At 37.4% G+C, this 24,933-nt stretch overlaps 1 protein-coding gene across 4 annotated transcripts in view; it reads right to left on the reverse strand.

Annotated features, from left to right (window-relative positions):
- LOC103138823 (core-binding factor subunit beta) overlaps positions 1–24,933 on the reverse strand; it is a 37,137-nt gene that overhangs the window by 8,225 nt on the left and 3,979 nt on the right. For 2 of the 4 annotated variants that reach the window (XM_007553175.2, XM_007553174.2), the window contains exons 3-6: positions 20,543–20,659; positions 2,026–2,142; positions 1,833–1,928; positions 119–188 (exon numbers count right to left, since the gene is read on the reverse strand). In XM_007553175.2, coding sequence (XP_007553237.1) covers positions 159–188; positions 1,833–1,928; positions 2,026–2,142; positions 20,543–20,659 — 360 coding nt within the window. In that variant the 3' untranslated portion in view covers positions 119–158. The remainder of the gene's footprint in view (positions 1–118; positions 189–1,832; positions 1,929–2,025; positions 2,143–20,542; positions 20,660–24,933) is intronic. The other 2 variants (XM_007553173.2, XM_007553172.2) reach the window with 1 other exon arrangement.

A 24,933-nucleotide genomic window follows, 5' to 3' on the forward strand; every position in this document is an offset into this window, starting at 1 on the left:
CACACACACACACACACACACACACACACACACACGCACACGCATACACACATGCAGACACAGAAGGTGGTTTAGTGCATGACAGTGTGATAGGTGGTGAGAAGTGAAGGACACAGACCCTGTTCTTTTCTGCTGGCTGTCTGTCTTTCTGTGTGTCATCAGTCCCAGATTTTAGAAACCACAGGGTCCTAAAAAATAAACAATTTGGTGTTCATTCGAAGGGCGTCAGCTTCGCATCGATGCCTCTGATCTCCCCAAAGCCTTGCTGGGAAAGTGAGGTGACTTCAGGTAATCATATGCAGTCAGGGTGCCTTTTAAATCGTACAACGTAACAGTTTTAACAACACTTCATATTTCAAAACAAATGAAGTTTCACAGTTTTGAATAAAAGAATCCAAATTGTTACATGTTTCTGTTTTTTTTTTTTATAATACACTACTTTCCCTTCTGAGGCTTTTGGGGCATCTGACAAAAACTGAATCAGTCATTCAATAGTTCAAAAAAAATTAAATGAGATTATTTAGTCAAACTGATCATGCACTAAACCTACAATTTGGAATAAAAAAGTGAATAATTTCATGAAATAAAGCTAAGGCACACAAGCACACGTCACACAACTCGGAGCCACCAAAGCAATAAGCAAAGAAAGGTGTGCTGTAGCTTTATGATTGTCTGTACACATATACAGGCACCTGGCAAAAGTATTCATACCTTAAACATTTTCACATTTTGTCACATTGCAACTGCTTTAGTGTGTTTTAGCAGGATTTTATGCGATAGGCCAAGTCAAAGTAGTACATAATTCATATAGAATACAATGAAATACATAAACAAGTTTCCATCCAGGATTTTTCTGTGTACGGGTACATCCGTCTCCCCACAGCATGATGCTGCCACCACCATGTTTCACTTTGGGTTCAGGGTGAAGCGCAGTTTGTTTTCTGTCACACATATCATTGTCTATCAACACCTTGAATGTTCTCAAAGGGCCGTTTGTGGCAAAGTCATCAATAACGTTGCCCATTAACAAACTGTTGGAGTGTTTTACCTTTCTCTTGGTTTGATGAGAAAATCTTTTCAAATTTACATAAATTACCAGTGGACAGTAAAAACCCACTTTGAGTTGACTGATGAAGTAATATTTAAGCACACAACCGTTACCTTAAACATCTATTAATGGTCATCTCGAGGACCGTATGAATGATGGGAGTGGGCCGGATTTGGCCAGCGGGCCTCCAGTTTTACACAGCTGATGTAGACCAAAAACTTAAATCTTGCCTTCATGTGACTGGAGCAACTTCTATCATGTGATTATAGATGAATGCATGATTTTGACATTTAAATAACTTAGATAACGCAGTTCTATAATAGTCTATAACAGAAAATCTCTATTTTTGTTTGCATTAAACTCTGAGGTTGTACTGTTCACAGGTTGTTCCTTTGCAAAGCTTCCACAGCTTGATGAAAGCTGGGATTATTTTTAGTCAAAGTCTGGCAAAGCCAGCCAGAACACATGAAATGGACCAGAGTTCTGCTAAAGAGCAGCAGGTTTCAGGAGAGTTCACACGACTCTTTAAGTCTATGCTCATCTTATTTAACTTCCAAATGAAACAGGCTCTCTGTATTTTACATTATGTTAGTCAAAACAGGATGTAAAACATCCATATAACACTAGTGAACCTTCTCTGTTGGGTGTGGTTATGGGTGGATGTGAGTCAACAAACAAATATAATATTCATGGATATAAATCCAACAGTAATTTACAGGTTTCTTTCATTTCTGTTTGTCTTTGGAGACTCCAGACCTCTGAAAACATACAGACCCCCCCTCACCTCTAAATCCTCTCGGTGTGACCGGTCTCTGTCCTCAAAGTCTCTGGTTCTGCGCCGAGCTTCCTCAAATGCTGCCTGAGCCAAAGCATCCTCGTGCTGCACACACAAACCAACAAGTCGTGATCAAACTTCAAAACAATCAGATTCTGGGACAGAAGAAGGTAAAAGCAGGGTGAGTGAGAGGATTTCCTACCTGCGCTCGCTCGTCGTCGTACTCCAGATATCCCATCCCGTCCAGCCTCTGTAGGTCAATCCAGCCTCTCCAGATCACACAAACCCCATTCAGGATCATCGGCGCCTTCAGATAGACCTGAGGAGACAGAGACAGACTCCTGTTAGTCATCACATCTGAAACGTCATGATGAACAAACCCTGCACTGCTCCACAAAATGAAACAAATGAACAAAAAAGTAAAACTAAAGATACTTTTTTTTCTGAGTGATAAAAAAATTCTGTATTTTGATTCTGTGTAGCAACTAAGCAGCTTGAAAATGTTGCCAGTTTCATGTGTAATTTGTTTATTTTAAATGTGAATGCAAATAATCAAACTCAGGAAAATAATTTGAAATAAGAAATAAGGCACTTTAGAGGCAATTCAGGGACTGAATATTCCTGAGTTGCTTTTTGTCTGTCTGCTATATTGGATTCAACAAACATTTTCTTGCACTTGCAGGAGTTGATAGTGTACTGTATGATTCACTAGTATCCACTTCAGAGGTCTGTGGGCATTTACAACATACAAATCCATGAGAAACATAAGAAAATGGCTTTCAGATTGTTGTACGCTGTACATAGAAGGGTTTGTGCAAATTTGAATTATGACAATAAATGAGCTTAATGGAAACACAGTAATATTGAAAAGAACTCATGTTTTTTGATAAGTTTTCGCCCCAAGATGAGGTGGGGCGAAAACGGTCGCATCGACAAAACTGAAATGAAAACACTTTTTTCACGAGTCACATGATCACCAACCGGATGTTACTACTGCTGGAAAAGACAAAGAAGACGACAGGAAGTGGTTGGAGGATGATGGTGCAGCTTGTCGCGTGAACAAACTTATTCATGTGTGATTTTCATTGTGTTTCTTTTTTAATAGAAACAGTGCAAATCACTAAATTATGGTTTTTTGGCATTAGCAGAATATCAACAAAGTTTTGCTCACATTTGTAATTGAAACACAGCTATTGATATTGTTTTAATGTCTTCCTCGAGTAAAATTGTTTTATTGAAAACATGAGTTTTTCCAGAACGGACACATTTCAATTAAGAAAATTTATTTTCTGAATTTGAATTTATGTGGTCAAAGCAACTGTAGCTTGTGTAACAATTTGGTTCCAGTTCAATGTTTTGATGAATTATGGACATAAATAGCCATCCACTACTCAAATATCACATGAAATTTAATTGTGTTTTTTTCTCTAGGACTTACACCACACCATGTTTTCACTGGTTGTGGTTCTGATCCCTGTTTGGGTTTATGATATTTGAGAGAATATGAGAAAAGATTTTCTGAAAGTATACAACCAAGAAAGTCTGAGCCAACGCTAGAAAACTCATTTGAATAATCTCTTGTCAAAGCCGTTGTAAAATATGGGGGCTGCAAACCGACTCGTGTTTGGTGGGAAACCAAACAAGCCAGAAAAAGCCATTTTATTTCCAACTAAATTTTGTAGACATGTTTTTTGTGTTGGTGCTTATTTTTTTACAACCATTGCTCCAGGAAAGGAGAGAAATGGAACATTAATCTATCCAGCAAGTTCTGCTGAGTTGTTGCCTCAGGTTTCAGAAGATTTTAGAAAAATATAAAAACAAAAAATCAGCTGCTCCTGTTTGACCTTGTGCTGCCATGTTTTGTCTTCGTCTGGATCGAATAAGGACAGCAAGAGGAAAAACTCAGATAAAGATGGATTTCGTTTTTATAAAGTGTTTTTTTGTTGATTCAGCAGCGCTGTGAGGTCAGTTCAGACTTTGTCTGTCTTTGCTCTCCAGGTTGTGTTACTCACTCTATGGCTCGATTCCAGAGGGAAAGCAAAGTAAATATACAGTATGTGTGTGTTTACATGAGGAGGAGGAGCCACACACACATCTGCACCGTCACAGAACCATTTCTTTGTTTGGATTTGCTTGAATTTCTCAGCTCCAGTAAGAACAACCAAACTGTGTCCCAACATTTCGCAAAACAGTGAAAATATTTAGTCAACAGACAGAGAAAAACATTTAAAAGAGTGAACCTCACCAAAAGATGCTCAAAGCTGATTTTAATGACGAATTGGGAAAATTTAAAAACAAAATAAGATGTAATTCTGCCTTCTTAAGAATAAATATTCAAGTATTTAGTTCTGTTTCGGTCTTGGACATATTCTAATACCATCATCACACCACTAATCACCTTCCTTTCATTTACACTGCATACAAAGATTTACTAATTTAATGCATAATGAGTAAAACATTGCATGTTTTGTACATGCTGAAAACTTCCTAAGCGTGAAGATCACAACTAAATATATGTAAACACTAATCAAGTGTTTCAACAATAATTACAGATAACATTCATTAATCTTATAGCATGCAGATGCTCTGTCTGCACTCATGAAGATCCACTCAGTTCAACCTGTTGTTTTTTGAATAATTATGCTAATTATTATTTGACTGTTGAACTTTGAGCCTGAAATATTGAGGCAACCACAAAGTATCGAGCAGCGATCTCAGGAAACATCACCCACTCTCTCCATGCAGATATGATAGCTTTTTATGTATTTAATATGATTTTGTCAGCACTTAAATAAATAAATGCACTTAAATATTAGCTCTGTGCTAGTGCTAAAATAGCTTCCATTGTGTTTACTACTGCATATTAGGGTATATTTGGTGGTTAAACTATTAAAACTGGCAGTTATAAGCCTTTTTAAAGGAGAAAGTATTTATGGAGCTCAGCTAGTCGTCAGCTGTGGTCCCTAAAGCCTGCGAATACTGGGGGTCAACTGCAGCTTTAAAACCAAGAAGGCCCAGATCGGTCATGTGTTAAAACCCTGGAGTTTACTGTGACTGTACAACAGATGGAGGACGCAGTCCGACTGGCCAGCTCGATGTCCCGCTTACATCTGAGCATCACGCTTAAAAATTAGACACAAGAAAAAGTCATAAATAAGTTCAAAGTCACGTTTTGTCCTATCTTGCCAGAATGGACCCATGCAGTCTGTCAGAAGCAAAACACACAAGTTGCATAAGAAATGACAAATGTATTTGAGCGTAAATCTGCAAACTGTGACAGAGTGGCTCAGTTTGTCTCAGGCCTTGAGAGTTTATAGATAATATTTTTATCTATGTAAACACATATTTAGGAATGAATTAACAAAACCAAACACTCCTCCTGAAAAACACACACAAACACAGATTATCAGATTTTTATGCACAGCATGAGAAGAACTCCACGTTCCTGCATTTTAGCTCCGGCTATTTTTGGACAGCCTCTCACAGGACCTCTTTTACCACAGCTACCCACAGTGCACCGGGGTTGCAGGGGAGACCGCACCCCAAGAGACTGTGGGTTTTGTGTTTATTCGAATGAATGTTTTTCTGTGTGTGTGTGAGTGTAAAAGCAGGAGAAATGGCTTCCACATCTGTGAAGCTGAACGATGCTTTTAAAGGAAAGCTTCATTTGCTCTGACAAGGAAAATGCGTTCATATGTGTGTGTGTGTGTGTGTGTGGTTGTGTGCGTGCGTATGTGTGTGTGTGTGTGTGCTCATAAGGGGAAAATATGTAGAAACGGCCCAACCACAGACTTCCTCCTCTGAGAGAACCATGTCAACCCCCACATCTCCATTTGCTGAGAGAAACATACGAAGACGTTGGAGCTCACGCTGCAGCAGAAAGAAAAACAAGTCGAGTGAAATCGAAGGCAAAAGCTCCGCTGTTCTTTTTGGTTTCGAAAAAATTCTGCACCTATTTGAATATTGGGGCCGCTCACTCAGACTTACAGCTTCAAGTGAACTCAAAGGCCTTCGTACAATGACTTTATTTACGTTTTTATCCACTTCGGACAGAATTAAACAAAAAAAATCCATGTCAATCCATCAAAGCTTAGTTGTCTGAAGTTCATATCTGCTCATCATGCACTTGAAGTCTGTATTCATTTTGGACTTTACTTGATTAAACATCCAATAAAGTTGCGCGTCGGCTACATCTATTTTTACTCCAGACATGATTTTGCTTCTGGCAAAATTCTTGTTGAATATTTGACGCCTCTTTAGCAAGAATCACTAGAGTTCATTCAAACTGGTTCGTTAACTGGTTCAAACTGGTTAACATGCATTGAAAAGGAGCAGGTAGAAGATACAAGACCTTATGATTTCCTGCCCCTCTCACTCATCAACTTACAAACATTGAAATCTCCCAACACAAGATAAACTCTTAAATTATTCCACAACAAAACGCTTAAATCTCACATTCTCATCCTTAAATATACAATTATTTATAAATTTTTAATATCAGCAATAGCATTTTTGGTCTACGAGACAGGCATTATACAATATATTTCCCATTAAGCTTCTTTTTGAACAGATTTTAAGCTGGTTTATATTTGTACTCTAAGTTCATCATTCAGTCCATTCCATAAATTACTCCACACACTGATTTACAAAAACTCTTTTAAAAATAAAGTACCTATTCTGTGTCAGCAAACATTTTTTGTACACTGTGTGGCAGTTAGTGGTTTCTTACTTTAGGCTTAAATTGTTTGAAGTATGTTTGGAGGACTCAAGGCAAACATCCCCCCCCCAAAAAAAACAATGTCAGGCATGGTGGTGGCAGTGTCATGCTTAGAGGCTGTTTCAATTCTCCAACTATAGCAACAAATAAAAAGTTAAATGGCAGGTACTCCATAAAAACAACTATTTCTAGCATAAGTTCAAACAATACAGACAATAAAGCTAAAAGCGAAAAAATGTAACAATATTCTTATGCTGAAGTTAGGATGAAGATATGAGGAGAACAGTATTTTTTCTGGCTTTTTCCATTATTCAGTACCTAACTTTGTCCTCCCATTTTTCCCACTTATGGCGCTATGACCACATCATCCTCATCATCCTGATTTTCTGCTTTAGGCATGGAGATCCCATCATTGTGGCTCATGTTTGGTGCAGAACAGTAGAAGAGGAAGTGATGAAGTTTTTCCTGCCTAATCCCACTTTTTTGTATTTAAACTGGACATCAGCGTAGAGCAGCGTACTCTGAGCATTTGCTGAGCTTTTTGCTATTTTCAGGACTTCCTAGACGCTGTGAGTGTGGGAGTGTATGTGTGACGAAGATTCACTGGGATCTGTTGGCAAATAGTCTTTCATTCAGCAGAATACCAACCATACAGTCAGCACAATCACCATCATTGCACACACAGACAGGCCAGTGCCCACGAGGTGTGCAAACACAATGGCTCTCTGTTTCTTAGCCTTGTGAGTTGTGGCAATTTGCCTGTCCTGCTCTGCACACTGACAAACACATGTTCAGATCAACACTAAGGCGTCTTCACACCTGATGGCCCTGTAGAAAAGTTGCAACATTTGTTACGATTTCAGCTGCTGTGGTTCACTTTTGCTCTGCATTGTCAGTTTTAAAAAGCTGTTCCCCTCGTCCCCTGTGGGGGCGCTGCACCAAGAACCACTGAAGGAACAAAATGAAAACCTCTGAAGAAGACCCTGAGCAAAACTTCCTTGTAAACAAAAACGGAGTGGCATCGGATTTTAGTGACTACAGGATTTCTGCTTCATCTTTGGTAAAGCACCATAAGCATTTTCCCCCTGTAGTGCTGGACTCTCGTGTTTGTTTTGGTTCTATTTACCCAGAATGCCCTGCGCTATAATCCACTTCTTGTTTCTGGAGTGGTCTACGGTCCACTTAGCGTTCACATATGCATCTGAACTTCAACCAAACCTGCATCCAGCAGACAAAAATCACTGAAAAAAGTCAGGAATCACTTCAATGTGACGCAGAAACAATGGACTACAGCAGCCAAGTGGAAATATTTATTGTAGCAGATTAGAGCCATAAAACAGCAGAGGAAAGACATGAAATCAGCCTCATTTTTCTCTTCTTCGGCTGCTGGTTCGATAAGTTGCACTTAGCGCAGTGATGCATATCCTGCTGGAAAGATCAGAGTTTGGGCTTTAATTTGAAAGGTCACCTGACCTACACTGTCTGAGTTTTTTCCAAGTCTGTGTCTTTACCGGGGGCGCTCAAGTTGTACAGGTTAAACTTTGAGGTGAAACAGCAAAGTTTGACTTGATGTTACTCCCAGGTGAAATTTGTACTTGAGGTAAATGAATTACACCGTAAATAAACACCAAAATGTAAGTTCATATTCAGATCCACGGCCATTTTGTCAAAGGTTCTGATTAAAATTTCAATAATGTTTCAATGCATGACAGGAAGACTACAGACAACCACAAAGATACCTCTTATGGGTGTTTGCGTGCGTGCGCGTGCGTGTGTGTGTGTGTGTGTGCGTGTGTGTGTGTGCATATGCAATGTCTGAGGCTGGAGGCGTACGCTGATTTCGTGCTATAATTATGTTATTATCCAGAGGAATGTTACATCAGAGAGAGTCATCAGAGTGACTGCGAAGCTGTTTGACTCCATTACAAAGACTCACAGCAGCATCAATGTGTGTGTGTGTGTGTGTGTGTGTGTGTGTGTGTGTGTCAGAGAAAGAGAGGGACAGAGAGAGAGAGATTAAAGATGAGCTTTAAACACGGGCTGGAAAAGTGTGTGTCTGTGTTATTCACTCAATAAGTGCGTGTGTGTCTGAGTCAGCATCCAGTCTTTCTTTCTTTCTTTCTTTCTTTCTTTCTTTCTTTCTTTCTTTCTTTCTTTCTTTCTTTCTTTCTTTCTTTCTTTCTGTTAGCTGTCAAAGGCTGTCTCTGGATTCTCATAACAGAAGAGGTTTTTCCAGTAAAACTGTGTCGGGATCGCTGCCAGGACAATAACGCACTGAAGTGCATTTCACATTAATCACTCCTGATTCATGTTGTGCTTCCACGGCACACATGGCGGTCCTTTCACATCCTGCAACAAAGACATAATAACTCCTCTGATGCTCTGAACATGGCTGTGCCTTGGACATTATGTTGTCAGAGTGAATCAAACAGAAGCTGGAAGAATAAAGGAGCAAACTTAACACAAGCAGACGAGAAAGTACTAATCTTTTCAGACATTCAAAGCACAAACACAATTTTTTTGCTAAGATAAAAATACAAGATGTGCACATTAAAGAAACCTACACTAATGGATTCAGTGTCAAATTCTTCATTCTTCAGTTTCCTGTATAAGAAAACTGAAAAATTGATGGTATCCCACCATAAAAGCTGGGTTTGAAATAAACTATTGCAGATTAGATGTTGTTAGTTAACTTTAAACATAAAGTCGTAGCTTTGATCTTTCACCATTTTGTATTGTTACTGAAACATTTCAGAATAAGTTGGTCAGTTACCATGATGGAACAGTATCAGGTTCCTGTAGCAGGAGCGTTTTCTAGATGACACTAAACTCTTGGACTTAGACTTTAAGTAAACGCAGAGATCCTAGCTTTAAAAAAGCACCCACAACTCCAAATTGCACCTACGCTGAGCTACATGTTGAATGTTAAATTATACTATGATTTATCTCAGGTTAGATAAAGACTCAACATTCTTTTCAGATGAGACTGATGATTAAAAAAAAGCACAAGCAATGACTCATAAATTAATTTTACATTAGTCACAGTTTGACTCATAAAAACAACAGATTCAAGCTTTAGTCTGTCAATCACATTACCGTAGATTAGCAATGAATTCACTTGACTCTTGATTTCTAAGTGCATGTTAAGTTCTGCCTATAATTGGTGCTGCATGTTTTTAAACAATTTGTCATGTGAACAAAGTGATTTTAATTTCTGATTTGATATAAACACAGCAATTGTGAAATTGTGTTTTTTCAACATTAGCTGAATAACAACAAGCGAGAGAAACTGCAGAGGCTCGGTGGTCCTGAGACTCATCCAGCTTGTTGTCCTAAAGGTTCAACTCAGTTTGGTTTTAGTTTTGGCTGACTAATGAATACGTTCTTGTGTGTTTTACAGGGAAACTCCAGATGATTCAGAAATGTCAGGCAGTAATGGGCTGTGTGTGTTTGCAGCAGCTGTGGTGGCAGCAGGTGGAGATAAAAACGTTATTAAGCCTTCAGCTTGAATCCAACCAAACATCCTCGGACACACACACACACACACACACACACACACACACACACACACACCTGTTAAGACAACAGAAGAACAACAGCACAGTGGTCTCCTTTCTTATGCTCACTCTCTCTTCTTGTCTATTCACACCATGTAATTACGAAAACTGCAGAATAACATGCAGCAAACACCCACGCAGCGTCACATGACACACAGCGACTCCTGGGTCATCTGAGATGATGACTAAAATGTTGTTGCATCTGAAGGAAGAAAAAAGGCAAAAACATCACATCACAAGACGTCTTTAAATCTGACCATTCAAGATCATGTAGAGAACAAAGAGGAGCGTCTTATCGGACACATTTTGTTCAAGGTGACTTGTGTTTATGTCCAGAGTAAAGACTTTCTCAAGTTATTTTTGTTCTGTTGTCTGATGATGATTAAAGTTCCCTTTGTGAGTAGGTTTGTCACCAAAACAAATTTTGCTGCGATGATAAATTATCCCAGAAGTTATCGCAATAAACGACAATATTGTTGTTTTGAGACCATTTTCAAGTAATTTACTGATAATAACGGAAGAACACATGATTCTCAAACTTTAAACTCTAATCAACATTTAACACTGGAACTGGAAGAAATTTTAAATATCTAAAATAAGATAAACAAACAGCAAAAACAACAAATAAAATGAATCATGAAGTTTGTGTAAATAAAATTACTCTTGAGAAAAAAACGAGACCAAAACACCAGACCTAAAACTTTTGGTAGAAAGAGAAAAACGATAAATCATGCAAATGGAAATTAATGAGTCTGTTTTAATTTAAAGATTAATTGATTTGTTGCTGAGTGTATTAATTGATTTCAGGCCTGTTTGCGAGCTGAGTGAATTCATCCCAGGTCCCTCTGAGTTTTTAGCTTCTGGTTTAAAGTGTTTACAGGTCACTCCATGCAACAAGTGAAAGTCCCTTTGGTTTTACATGTGCATGGAAATAATATGCAAATCCTGACATATGGCAGAGGCAGAAATACTGAACAAAAAGTCAAGGGAAGGGAAGATGGTTAAACTGAAACAAATAAGTCAACAGGCCGTGACAATGATTAACAAATTAGATTAAGGGGCATTTCAGAGAGGGTGTGGAAAAATAAACAAGCAAATAAAGTTTTTGTAAGTAATAAGAATTATATAAATTCCTTTTTAATTTTTTTCGAAAAACTGATAAGTAAATAAGTAAGTACTACTTCTGCTAGGTGGATCAACAAAAACTGTAAGTTAAGTTAAATAAGCAAAATTACATCTTATTTATGAGATCAAATGTAACATATGAGTGGAAAAGTTTCAAATAAAAAGTTTCCGTTTCGTCATCTACCAGCACAGAAGCTGCATGAGAACTGATCCGAAAACACAGCAATTATCTCCCTCCAGATGTTGGGGTCCAACATTCCTGACCTTCCCTTTATTCTTTATTCAAATTGATCAGAATGCACAAACGTTGAAGTATTTCTCCGGAGGACTTCTGGCCTCCACAGAAACAGGAACAGACACTTTCAGGTCCAGGTGAGACGAGTTTGCAGACAGTTACTGGAGCTCAAGAACTGACACACAAGTGATGGCTTTCACACCGGGATGAAATCAGTTTTCTGTCTGACTTTCAGCACCTCCGATCATGTGCGCACAAAATTTACTCAAACACAAAGACAGCGAGCCACACAAAGAGATCATGAACAGGGACCAGCAGATGGGACCGGGCATTGTGGGAGAGGGTGTGGTCATCGATTTAAGGCCTGAAGGAGGCAATCTGATACACCGTGGGAGGAGGTGTGAGTGTGTGTGTGTGTGTGTGAGAGTGTTTGGGTGTGGAGAAAAGATTGTTTAGGTGCATTGATGTCTGGGTGACTCGGAGGTAGACTCACTTTAACGGATTTAAGCGAAACAAGACTCATTAAAACCCAGTAAACACCCGCTGCCCCCTGCTGTGGACCCAGCCTCACATCACACTCATCCAGAGGAGAAACGTACAGACGGAGAGCAGCAGTCGCAGAGGGAACCAATTAGTGGTCTGGCTTTGATGATGTCACTTCCGCTCAGAGGGAAACGCGATCCTGCGCCCTCGCCCGCAAACACACACAGGCTTGATGTTGCTGTGACAGGAGAGTCCTTCAGGCCTGGAGCTGATGAATAAATTAGAGGGCTGCAGAGGTGTAACCTGAAACGTGATTTTAGGGGGTTTCTGAGAGCGACTGAGATCACTGCCAACTGCAAGGACGCAATAAATCTGACAAAACAAGCTGAATGAGCCGTAATCTGATCTCATCTTCTTCATCTGGCCGATGGGATAGAAGGAGAAATAAATAACAGCACAGATCTAATTTTCCACATTCGCTAACTTTATCGTTATTTACAGCTTCACCTGAGAGTTTCTGAGCATGTGAACCAAAGAATCCCCTCTGCTAATTCTGTAGCACATTTCAGAGCGTACGCAAACAAGTCTCAAGTTTTCCAATAGATTGTCACTTTCACTTAGATCTGGACTTTGACTAGGCCATTTTAACACATATATCTGCTTTGATCCAAACCATCAATTGTAAGTGATACCTGGAATATCATTTACCCTTTACATTTTCTCATCATTTGTTTTTAAAGTTGCACCACTTTTATATTTTTTTGTATATTTTGTTTGTAGACAGCTGTATAAAAAGTTCAGTGTCTCTGAATTGCAGATTTAAAGCACAAATGGCAAATAAAGAACCTTAAATTTTCTCTCATTAATACTCTATTCTTGCAGTTGTGCAAGATAAATTACACAAAAGTGGATTTAATTACATAAGTAACTTCTGAATCCAGTTCGTTTTCCAGAGTAAATGGGACTGAGTACAGATTCACACCTCACTTTTAGTTTCACTTCCACTTTATATTTATACACTGCATCAATCTCTGATCCTTAGCAACCATGTAGTCACAGTGGAGAGGAACCAGAACCAGAACCAGAACCAGAATCAGAACCAGGCTGACCTCCTGGGTGTTGAGAGGACAGAAAGACACCGATGCATTGAACCAGGACTACTTTCCATGGGGGATAAATTTAACAAATGCTCTATAAAGTTAATGGCAGCAGTTTCTCCTTCGTCCAGAATCGACTCATTAGCTGCGTTTCCATTACAAACGTGCAAAACTTTGTCAATATTCTGCTATTGTCAAAATAAAACACAGTTTTGCAATTGTAGTGTTTCCATTAAATAAGAAATTAAATTAAAATAATGTGACAATAAGATGATAATTCATTAAAAAACATGATCCTCTAACTACTTCCTGTCGTCTTCTTGCATGATGTGGAAAAGGTTTTTGCATTTTTACAAAATAAACCAGCCAAAAAACAAAACAAAACAAAAAAAAACACATCCAGGCAGCAAAATTTCATAGAATTTCATAGTTTTTTCTAAAACGTTTCCATTTTTGCCAATTTATTTTTGAAATGTCAAGTTATCTGAAACACAGCTACAGTTAAACAGAGAAGAACTGAGTTCAATTTTCCTTCCATGGTAAGAAAAAAGGCAGAAAATGTCAAATAATAGCAGAAGAAAAAATAATGGAGAGTAGTAGGAGAAATGAGGGAGGTAAAAAGAGATCGGTGTGTCCATCAGAAGGAAAAGGAAACTGAAAGGAGCTTCTCATGTTCATTTAAACGATAAAAGAAATCAGGCTTCTTGAAATTTGCTTAAGCATAAATCCATAATTTCTAAGCAACATTCATATTATCATAATCTCATATTTGGTTTGAAACAAATTTAAAACCCAACACCTACAAATGTAATAAACCAGAAAATGATGTTAAAGTGATTTCCTTTAGTTTTATTATCAGGACAAAGTGAACAACTCTCAGTAGTCAGCTCACAGCATAAACTTTAGAAGGTTTCTCAAATTTAATGAGACGTTGATAAACAATGTTGAGCTTCTCATTTTCGCTCTGCCCCTCCACCACCCACTCACTCTAACCACAAATCTGTCCTTACGCCTCCCTTCAGTCTCTGCTTCAGGTTTATTCTGCAGTTTGTGTCACACTGCAGACACACCGTGCTTACACACTCAAATCCTGGTCTTTACTCTCTGAATCTGCCTTAGACTTTATTTGCAACAGATGGTCTATTAAAGCCTCTTTGTCTTGATGCTTCAGTGAAAATGCAGAATCAGTCGTTCTCTTTTTACAACCGGTACCACCTCAATAAATACCAAATACTCCAAGTAGATCCGGCTTGATACACATTACTGCACACAGTCTGTAACTTTATAGTTTGTTGTGCTATGTCACATAAAAAACAGCAGCAGAAGTGCAGTGGAGCCCCTGTATATGTGGGAGTTAAGAACCACAACCAGCCGCTAATAGCAGAAATCCACAAATACTTGAGACTCCCTCTAAAACACATATAACTGCCCATTTTAATAGTTCAAACATCAAATAAACCTCAATATGCATTAACACACACGGTGGAAGCCATCTTGGCGCTACAATAGAAGCTAACAGCTACAGTGTAGAACTGCACCTGGATATTTCAGTCTCTTCAAAATATTTAAGAAACACTCGTCAAAAACACTGCTTGACGTAAAAGTGAAAGTCTATTAATCTTGTGCTTCTGGACTTTTTTAAGTCGACACTTTGTGTTCTTGCCATTGACAGGAATTTAAATATTGTTTCTTTATTTTAGCTTTGTGTGTTTTTTTCAGCTTTGTGATTTTTTTTTCCTTTTTGATTTGTGTAAGAAAAGTTTAACAACTAAATTGAGTTGCATTCTACAGAAAACTCAACTGAACTGGATGCAGTGTAAAACATTTACTTCTCACTCTCACAGCGTTATTGGTTCAGTGATGCTAGTTTGACAAAGCATCCATTTTTACTCAGAAGGTGAAACTGTCAGTTTAGTAGTTGAAAAATAACAGAAATGTTCCTAAGAGTTGGAATTCTGAGAGGAAAAAGTCAGAGGTTTATTCCCGACCACACTGTAAAAATCCAATATGGCTGCCTTCCATTTCGGATCATGTGTTTCATTACACCTTCCATGCACTCAATAATAAATATTTTTAAAATACATTTACCATTTAGCGAACATGCAGCTGCATGGTGTGAAGGCACATCATGCAGATAAATGCATTTTTATTTGATTGTGCTGCTGATATTAGTTGACATTCGTTTCAATTTTGGAACTAGAACATGGAAGGATCATTAATAGTTCACCTATTGGCTCCTGGTGGTCATTATAGATGCATCCCAGTACATTTTATTGTATTTACCTTGGGAATAATTGATACCATATTTTCCAGTGACTACCACTGCATGGACCCGGATGAATTTTGAAGCAAAGTTTGAGAATCTTTGGTGTTGATGAGCAATCAGCTCTACATGCTCCACTATTTAACTTCAAGACCTTGTTTTAAAAAAGCTGTTAAATTTAATTAAATTATGACATTAAAAAACTTTGGGATGCATTCAGTGCAGCTTCACACGAATCCAACCTTAATCCACTCAAAAAAACAAAAACGATGCCAGAAACAGATTTTTAAAGAGGGAGCAAAAGAAGTTGAAAACATTTAAATTATTTTATTTCCTTTTGTTTTCCGCCGTCGTCCATTAAATTCAGCAGAAGCAGATTTTGTGTCTCGTCTCAGAGACAAACAGCCACGATCATCACATTCCTTTTCCCCGGCTCTTATTTTCTTTAAGGAATGAAAAACATTTTTCCTCGGAAAACATTAAAAACCACAGGAATCATAAGAAAAATAACAAGTTGGACTATTTAATGGAGTGATTTTGAGACAGATTAATAAATCTCTGTCTTAACGGCAGATATTAGTTACAAGCCTTTGTTGTTTTCTGAGAAAAATTGCTTAATTTTATTTCTTCAGAGGTGACGAACAAAGTCAATTCACTGCTTTCCCACTGGGAAGCCATTGAGACTTTTTTTTTAAAAACTCAACATGTAGCTGAGAGTCATTATTAATGCTCCGGTTTGATTCCTTAAAGTCTCTGTGAATCTCTAAAGGTGAGAGAAACGCTGCAGGTCAGCTTCTGGTGGCTCAGTTCATGTCCTCTGCAGATGTAAGGATGTGTTGCCCGTTAGCAGCGAGCTCTGAGTGAACCACAGCTGGCTCCCATTAGCTGCAACAACACAAGGAGCCAGAGCTCACACACACACACACACACACACACGCACACACACACACACACACACACACACACACACACACTTTATATTCAGTCGCCAAGTCTAACCTGGCTGGGTTGCCCGTCTGGTTTGGCACCATCTGTGTTTGGAAATGCAGGCGGGGAGAGGGAGAGCGGATGGAGGGATGGAGGGATGACAGAGAAGGAGGGAGTGGGGGATGTACGGCAGGAACGGGAACACATCAGAGAAAAGACGGGAAGAGCAAACACACACGAGGCGAGGACGTTTATGCTAAATGACAAAATCTTACAAAGTGTTCATTGTCCAGTTTCTGGTGGGAATATCTTTGTAAACTTAAATTAAGACAAAACTAACTTTCAAGTAAGTCTTCAGCAAGATGAAGGAGCTGGTTTTAGGTCAATAATTCCTTAACATTTATATGAAAAGGTTCCACTGGAAGATTATTTCACTTATAATGTGAAAAAATGTCTTGAATCAATCTGGCACCTTTTCCATCAATATGAAGAAATTATTGACTTACATAAGCTCCTATATCTTGCTGAAGAGTTTCTTGTAAGTTAGTTTTGTCTTATTTTAGATATTTGCACTAGAAACTAGACCAAAAACACTTGGTAAGATTTTGTGTTTTTGCAGTGCGCTGATGCAAAATATGTTGAAGAAAGTATTCTTTAAAAATCAATTTTTTTAAATAAAAGAAAACGATGGAAAAACGTAGCTTATTTAATGTTCATTTCAATTTAGTTTGTATGAAAAGTAGAACAGAAAGAAGTGTAAAGTTATAATATTTGCCCCCTAGTCAAATAAAATCTCTTTCTGTTATCTGTTCAATAACATACATGTTGGAACTGCAGGCAGATAGTTACACTATGAAACATTTGCTGTTCTGAAACATTACTCCAAAAATACTCTAAATAAACAGAGTTACACATGATGAATTTCATAGAATTAAATGAAACACAGCCTCCTTATGAGACATGAATTGTATTTCTAATGGATTATAACAGAACTCCATAGATATACACACAACACAAAGTTATTTAAGAGCAACTTGTAAAGTAAGTAATGTCCAGCATCCGAGGTGTGAGCATCAGTTAACGAGTTAAAGTTGTGACGTTAATTAAGCGAAGAAGCTGCAGACGAACACAGTATCTGTTCCTGGGCCTGACAGCAGCTTCCTGCAGGAGGTCCGCAGGGATCATGATCAGCGTGTGTGAAACCAGATCCCGATAGAGCAGCGCTGCAGAAAATCTGCACAATTAAAGGCTCTTCTAAACAGTATCACCCACCCAACCCCACCCACCGAGCAGATCTCTGCTTTCAGAAATCCACATCGTCGCTTCGGTAAAGTGGAATATGAACGATAATAATAAAAAAAGATGGAAAAGGATGAAACTCTGAGTACATTTATTGAAAATGGAAGTTAGTGTGAGTAAGGGAAGCAGAAACTTTCGTCTACTTCAACAGAAGGAGTCGTAAACGTCTTGGTATTGACGTCTCCTGGCCTCATTAAAACTTTATGCATCTGTGAGCAGCGTTAACGTGACAAAAACAAACCGCCTTCAAACACATGCATTCTTTCTGCTTTTTGTCTGACACCGGTAAACACCAGCAATGCCCAGCACACATTCATACACACACACACACACTGGTATTAAATAATTAACAGTGTGAGATTAGTCAGTCAGCCTCGGGCCATGGAGGTCCATCGATTCCTCAGAATGCATTTTTAATGAGCCGCCAGTTGGCATTCATTTCAGCTGGCCAGTGTCCGTGGACGTGGCGCGTTCACACACACAGGCACACACACATGCACGCACGCATGTACACATGCTGGGGGAGACAATTACCATGCAAATGAACCCAACTTCACTGATCTACTGAACAGAGGGCGTCACCCTGACGAACCTTACGTTCCTCAAGTTTGATCTGAAACTTTTGTGAGTGCAGCTGCAGAAACAAAATCTTACTAAGTATTATTTTAATTTCTAGTGTAAATATCTTAGTACACATGAAAAAAGATAAAACTAATTTACAAGTAACTTTTCAGAAGGAAAAGTTGTGCTGCTTTTTCTGTCTGAAGAAATGCACAGCTTCCAGCCAAAAATAACCAGTCAGAACAGCGCTGTCAATCAACCTTGTGTACGCTGCTCAATTTCTTTCTTTTACTCAATGTGTTTCTGGTTGAGTGGTGTATTTCTGCAGTTAGTACTGGGAGCACTGGGAGAAGGCAGAGGACCTCAGTTTTTTCACAGATTATATTTGTTCATATTATATTGTCACAACATAATAATTTTAACAAATATGTAAAAAACATATATTCTTTTAATAAAACTTACATACTGCATCTGTAATTTTGCTGAAAAGTTGTTTGTAAGTTAGTTTTGTCTTATTTCAAGCCTACTAAGATATTGGCACTAGAAACTTGACCAAAAATACTTGGAAAGAGTTTGTGTTTGTGCAGTGAGGCTTTTATTGAGTTTGTGAGGTGTGATCTGGGTCTGAAATCAGGAGGAACCACAGAAATACCCCTATAAAGTCTCATGTGTCCAAAACACTTTGCAGACCACAAAGAGCCTGAACCGTTCTTATTCAACGTGACAGAAAGGATGTGAAGTCCAAAATCTTCAGTCATCTTTATGGTTTGTTTCCAGTTAGACTGGACTTGTAATCTTTTAAATTAATTTTGACAGCTCTTCTTCCTAATTTAATTTGAAACTATTAAAAGTCCCCATTATAACACAGTCTGACAGAAAATACGACGGCAGTGCCAACAAGGTGATTCCCACAGCGCTGTTAGCTGGAAACTTGGCACAGCGTAGCTGATCAGAAGAAGATTGGTGCATCAGGTCCCGTTCTGGATTTATTTCTATTCCTTCACTAAACGAATTTCAGATTCTGATTATCTGTTGGAGAAAATATTTTAAGCTGACACTTCTTTATTTGTGACTCACTGCAAAAACACGAAGCCTTACCTCGTATTTTTGGTCTAGTTTCTACTTTAAATATCTCAGTACATTTGATTTAAGAAAAAACTAACTTGAAATCAACTTTTCAGCGAAATATAGGAGCTAGGTTCAAGTGAATAATTCCTTAATATTGATGAAAAAGTACAAGCAATAAGTGGAATTAATACTTTTTCATCAATATTAAGTCATTCCTGACTTACAGCAAGCTCTTATATCTTGCTGAAAAGTTACTTGCAAGTTAGTTTTGTCTTATTTCAAGTGTTGTGAGATATTCGCACTAGAAACTAGACCAAAAATACTTGGAACGATATTTGCAGTGTACTTACACAACATGAAGTCCAGAAGGTCAGATTTGATTTTTTTCATGCTCTCTCTGTATATGCACTGATTTTCTCCAGTTTTGCCCTCAACATTCAAAAACATGCTTATTAGGTGTATTGAGAGTTCTGCACTGCTTCTGATGTCAACATTTGTTTGACGTTTGTATGACGACTTCTCCAGGATACACACAACCTTTCACCCAGTAGCTGCTGGAGATGCGAACCAACCCACAACCCTGCTGCCACTGTCAGGCCCAAGGGTTGGACTTAAAACACTGACGGGGTGTCAGAAAAACCTCAAGAACTTTTGAAAACTATAAAACTCCAAGAAAATTTGGCGCCTTAGGAACTAAACATTATAGAGGTTAGGAGATGGTCTAAAACTGTACTGTATGTTCGGACAATTTGTGACATTTTCATTTCTTGAAATGGTCTTGGAAAACAGGAAGTGAGAGCAAAGTTGCAAACAGAAAAGAATGCTTTTTGTCTTAGCAACTTCAGAATGCACCGAAAAACACAAAATTTTAAGTATTTTTGTCTGGTTTCTAGTCCAAATATCTCAGTAGATTTGAAATAAGATAAAACTAACTTACAAGTAATTTTTTCAGCGAACTTTAAAAGCTTACTTAGAGTCTATAATTCCTTAATATTGGTGAAAACGTACTAGTTTACTACAATATAATATGGGAAAAATGTCTTGTTATTACTGCAAAAATTTGCCAGTGGTACTCGTTACTTTTTATAATTTTTAAGGAATTATTGCCTTAAAACAAGCTGATATATCTTGATGAAAAGTTACTTGAAAGTTAGTTTTGTTATATTTCAAGTGTAATGAGAAATTTGCACTAGAAACTAGACCAAAAATACTTGGTAAGATTTTGTGTTTTTGCAGTGTGGCAACTGTGACATCAGAATTTGACAAATTGAGAACCCATAATGTTTCAAATCCAGAGTTTGCAAACTGTAGAAAACATATTCCAGTGTGAGGAAGTTTGACGTGAAGGTCGCTCTGAACCGAGCAGTTGGTGTTTCACTCATCCTACCTTCCCTGTCTCTCTTTCGAAGTCGACGTATTCCCGTGATGGCACCTGCCTCTGGTCGCCATGGAGATTGGCTGGAAAAAACTGCAGGGAGAGGTTTGTTCCTGTTGCCACGAAGGCCTGCAGACAGAGAGAGGACGATATCAGGATGGACCCAAAAATCTGATATTCTGCTGGGTTTTTAGGACTAGGAACTGAAAGTTGTGGGCATGGAGAAAGGATTCATTCTGGAAACTTTGTTTGGGAGATATGTTAGGATATGTTGGGATTCCTCTGGAAATAATAACTCATGACTGGTCTGGAAATGCTTTAAAGTAGGGTGTGTGTTTAGCAATTATTTTTGAAAAGTTGACCATGACAAAAATTATGATTTATTATTCAATAAATCAAATCAAATAAAAAAAGTGTATTACCACAGGTGATATTTTTCATGATGTAAATGCAGTCTTTATTATCCCAAATAAATCTGGGACAAGCGTTCAGTGTGGATAAGATGCACCTAAGAAGGTTTGGTTCTCTACTTGGATTTTGACATGGATTGAAACATAAATAGAATTATTATTATTATTTTTATTAAAGTGGCCTTAATCCTCTTCCATAAAAATGGTGTGTTGTTTAGAAAAAAGCAACGTGTCCAGTCGTGGTTCTGACTGCTCACAAAATGAAACGGTTGCTTTTGTTCCTCAATAACACTCACATACAAACATATAATCAAATCCCACAGCAGCTTTCGCCATTCCTTTCATTTCTTTAAAATGGCTTTGTGCCATAATGAGATGCATCTCTCTCCAGATGCACAGAAACACAAACCAAATGGAAAAAGCAACAGAATGCATTTCTGTCCGGCAGCCATGAAGCGATAAATTACAGAGAAGCAGCAAATCCAATTAGAGAATTTGAGTTTTTCTCGGTCTTGCTGTGTCTGTATGTCTTTTGTCTTTGCGTGTGATATATGTTGCTGAGACGGATCGATACTAAGGGCATTAGAGATAGGACTGAAGATGGAAGCATATGAATTATGCACCCTGTCAAATGTGGAAGACGGAGAGGATGAGAAGGAAAAAGTGAATAAAACAGAGGAAGGACAGAACAACACTGAACAGATGAGAAGAAATTAAAGGGTTCGAACTCAAAGAACGCCCGAGTCATCATTTCTGCTGGATTTGAAGTATTGGATTACAACCATCTGATTCTAATTTGCTGCCTACTACTGCTGGCAAGAATGAGACGGAGCGGAAAGCCAGGAAAGAGAGGAGCGATGGAGGGAAAATGAAGGGAATAAAAATAAAGGGGATGAAATGAAGCAGGACGAAGGTTGGAAAATAAAGCAAGCTGGATCTGAGGAAGAGTGAATCGGAACAGAAAGAGGAAATGGAAAGAAAAAGACGAAGAGAGGAAAGGAAATGAAATAAAAGAAGGGCAGCAGGAGGGAGTGAGAACAGAATCATGAAAATCAATAGTTTAGAAAGCGACTCATCTCTAATGAGCTGAGCTGAAGATAATTCAGTTCAAATTATTGTTCAATTTATCAAATCAATCCTGAACACTTAGAGCCGGGCTGCGAGTCCTGACACTCAACCCTTCTTGTGTGTGTGTGTGTGTGTGTGTGTGTGTGTGTGTGTGTGTGTGCGCAGGAGGGAAACTATTTAAAACACAAACCTGCAAATACGGCAAACCAATTTCACATTTATTAGGCCTGCTTTATGCAGATGTTTTTTCTACTTTGGGGGTAAAATATCCATGATTAAAGAGTTCATTTATTTCAGTAACTCCTTAACAAACTGAAACACGTCACATGGTTTAACGCACGTTTCAAACTTTATATGTCTGATGATTATGATGATTAAAGCTAATTTAACATTATATTATAATAGACAAATAAGAAAATATTTTTTTAATGCAGAAATGTGGGCTTAATGAAAATTATGTTTAATATTGCAATACAATATAGCTGGAAACTTTATTTGCATAATTCTTACTTACACCACTATAATTATCTATTATATCTAAAATCAATCTTGTTTACATTTAAGCTATACCATTTTAAAGCCATTGTTAGAATATTAAAACTTGCTGTATAACTTCTGGTAATATCAATAAATAAAACCACAGTGAATCTTGAAGGGATATCACTGGGATGGAAAAGGAATCAATAAGTAATTATGCTATTTTTGAATTTGCTGATTTACACTGACAATGACTAGTTCTGTGTGACTTGGCTTCTCTTTCTAGCTCAGAGTCCCAAAACTCCACCTACAGCATTTTGATTTATGTTTGGAAGTAAAATATCTTTTTGAAGGATGTGATATTTGATGTGGTAACTATGAGCAACCATTTTGTTTAGGAGGAACAGATCCAGCCCGCTTTATTTAAAAAATGTGGGAAAATCGTTAAAGAAAAAGCTAAATGCTACAGAGTAACTTTACTCTGCAATTTATTATTAATCAGCCACAAAAAGCTGAATATTGGTCACAGTGATACGTTCTGAATGCTCATGTTTAAGTTACATGTGACTTACTCAATACATAATAAAAATAGGCTTAAAAATATTAATCATATTGACAGTTTCAATTTTATTGAGTAAAAAAATCTGCTTCTAAATCTGATCCTAGCAGTAAAATAGGATATAAAACAAAATTCATTCAACCACAGAAAGAGGAAAAGCATCTTTCAAGAGATGAAGACGATTATGTAAAAAGATTGTCAGTTTTGAAAAAATATTTTATTTTATTTAAAGATGGCATCTTTAGCCTTTTCATTAAGCCAGAGAAAAACCTTTCACATTTTCTTTCACATCCAAGTCAGGACTCAACGTCAATATTTCTTCCAATCAGGAAAAAAATGTTTGGAAAATTAAAAATGAGTTTAAGCCTAAAACTGGAGTGGATAATTTTGTAACTTTATGGATCCCACATGTCCAGAATGTTTTCTTTGCTCTTTCCTGTTTAACTGCTCCAAATATTTCACTGGGAGGAATTAGCCGGTAAAAAATGCCAGTAAATATGTTACTGCTTATTTGTACAGCAGGAGCCGTTTAAGTGATCCTATTTCAGATTTTACTATTTGATATTTTTACAATATTTAACAACACTTGGATGTTTAATCTGTGTGTTTGGAATGTTTTCATTTAAAATTATGAGTCATGTTTTCCTTCTGTATTTTTATTCAAGTGTTTTATTAACTCTATGTACAGTTTGATTCAGCTAAATTGCCTCCTTTCAGTCAGAGCCATGCTAACAGGCTAGCAGTTTGAGTCAGACGTGTTGAAGCAAAAAGTCATCTAAAAGTTTCTGGAAAGAATTTGAGTTTGAGATGTAGAGCTGTGTCATTGATCTTTGTTTTGTTTTCTTTTCTGGACGTTTATTATTATTATTATTATTATTATTATCATATACGTCTTTGAATACAGTGCATAATATTCCAGGGGAGCAGATCTGTGCATTACTGTTGCTGTTTCAGTACCTGAACATTAAGTGGGAACATTAGTCATTATGACTCGACTGCTGCAGTCGCTGTTGTCCAACGTTTCTTTACTTGGACTCAGGTTTTCTCAGCTGTTTATTTTTCTGCCTCACAAAGCAACATTTACTGGACAGCAGCAGTTAGTTGTGTATTCTGAAGGCTAAAATGTGCTAAAATATGGATGATAATAAATAGAATCCACTATGTTGAGATTTATATCTGTATTTATAAGCTTAGTGAATTGTTGAGAAGTAGAGACATCTCTGTTGGATTTAAAAACTCAAAAGAGGATAGAAAACTAAAATATTCCAGTAAAAGATAGTTTTGGGTGAGGTTTATTAGAACATTTTTGTTTGCATAATTCTTAATTTGTTTATTTTGTCTTGACTTGTTAATCTTAGAAAACCTCTTTAAAGAATAAATTGCTTATCTCAACTATATCATTGCAGCTGCTGTCAAATAACGATAATAGTAATAAAAGACACTTTCTGGTAATTTAACAACATCGAGTTAATTCATAGGTGAAAGTTTAAATGATAACTATAATTTGTTACAAAGCTAATATTTTGTGTGTAAATAAATAACAGAAATAAATCCTAACAAAAAACTTGATAAAATAAATAACTGACTAAAGGGATAAAACCGACAGTTTAAATCCAATACATTTTTCATCTTGAACAAATACAATAATCGAAAGTTTCAGGCAGAAGTGCTAGTTCAATTGGCTAAAAATAAATGAAAAAAATCTGTTGTGGTTTTAAAATTTTCACCACATTTGTTTTGAAATTGGTAAATAAATTCCTTTATTGTTATTGTACAAGAAAGCACAATGAAATAAAAAAAATAGTAGCTAAATAGGGAAAAAAAACAACTAAAAAATTGATTTAAAAATGTAGCAAAAGGAATAGAAACAACTGGTACATTATATTCAA

The sequence above is a fragment of the Poecilia formosa genome, unplaced genomic scaffold (assembly GCF_000485575.1).
Source record: "Poecilia formosa unplaced genomic scaffold, Poecilia_formosa-5.1.2 Scaffold55, whole genome shotgun sequence".
In the NCBI taxonomy this organism is placed as follows: domain Eukaryota; kingdom Metazoa; phylum Chordata; class Actinopteri; order Cyprinodontiformes; family Poeciliidae; genus Poecilia; species Poecilia formosa.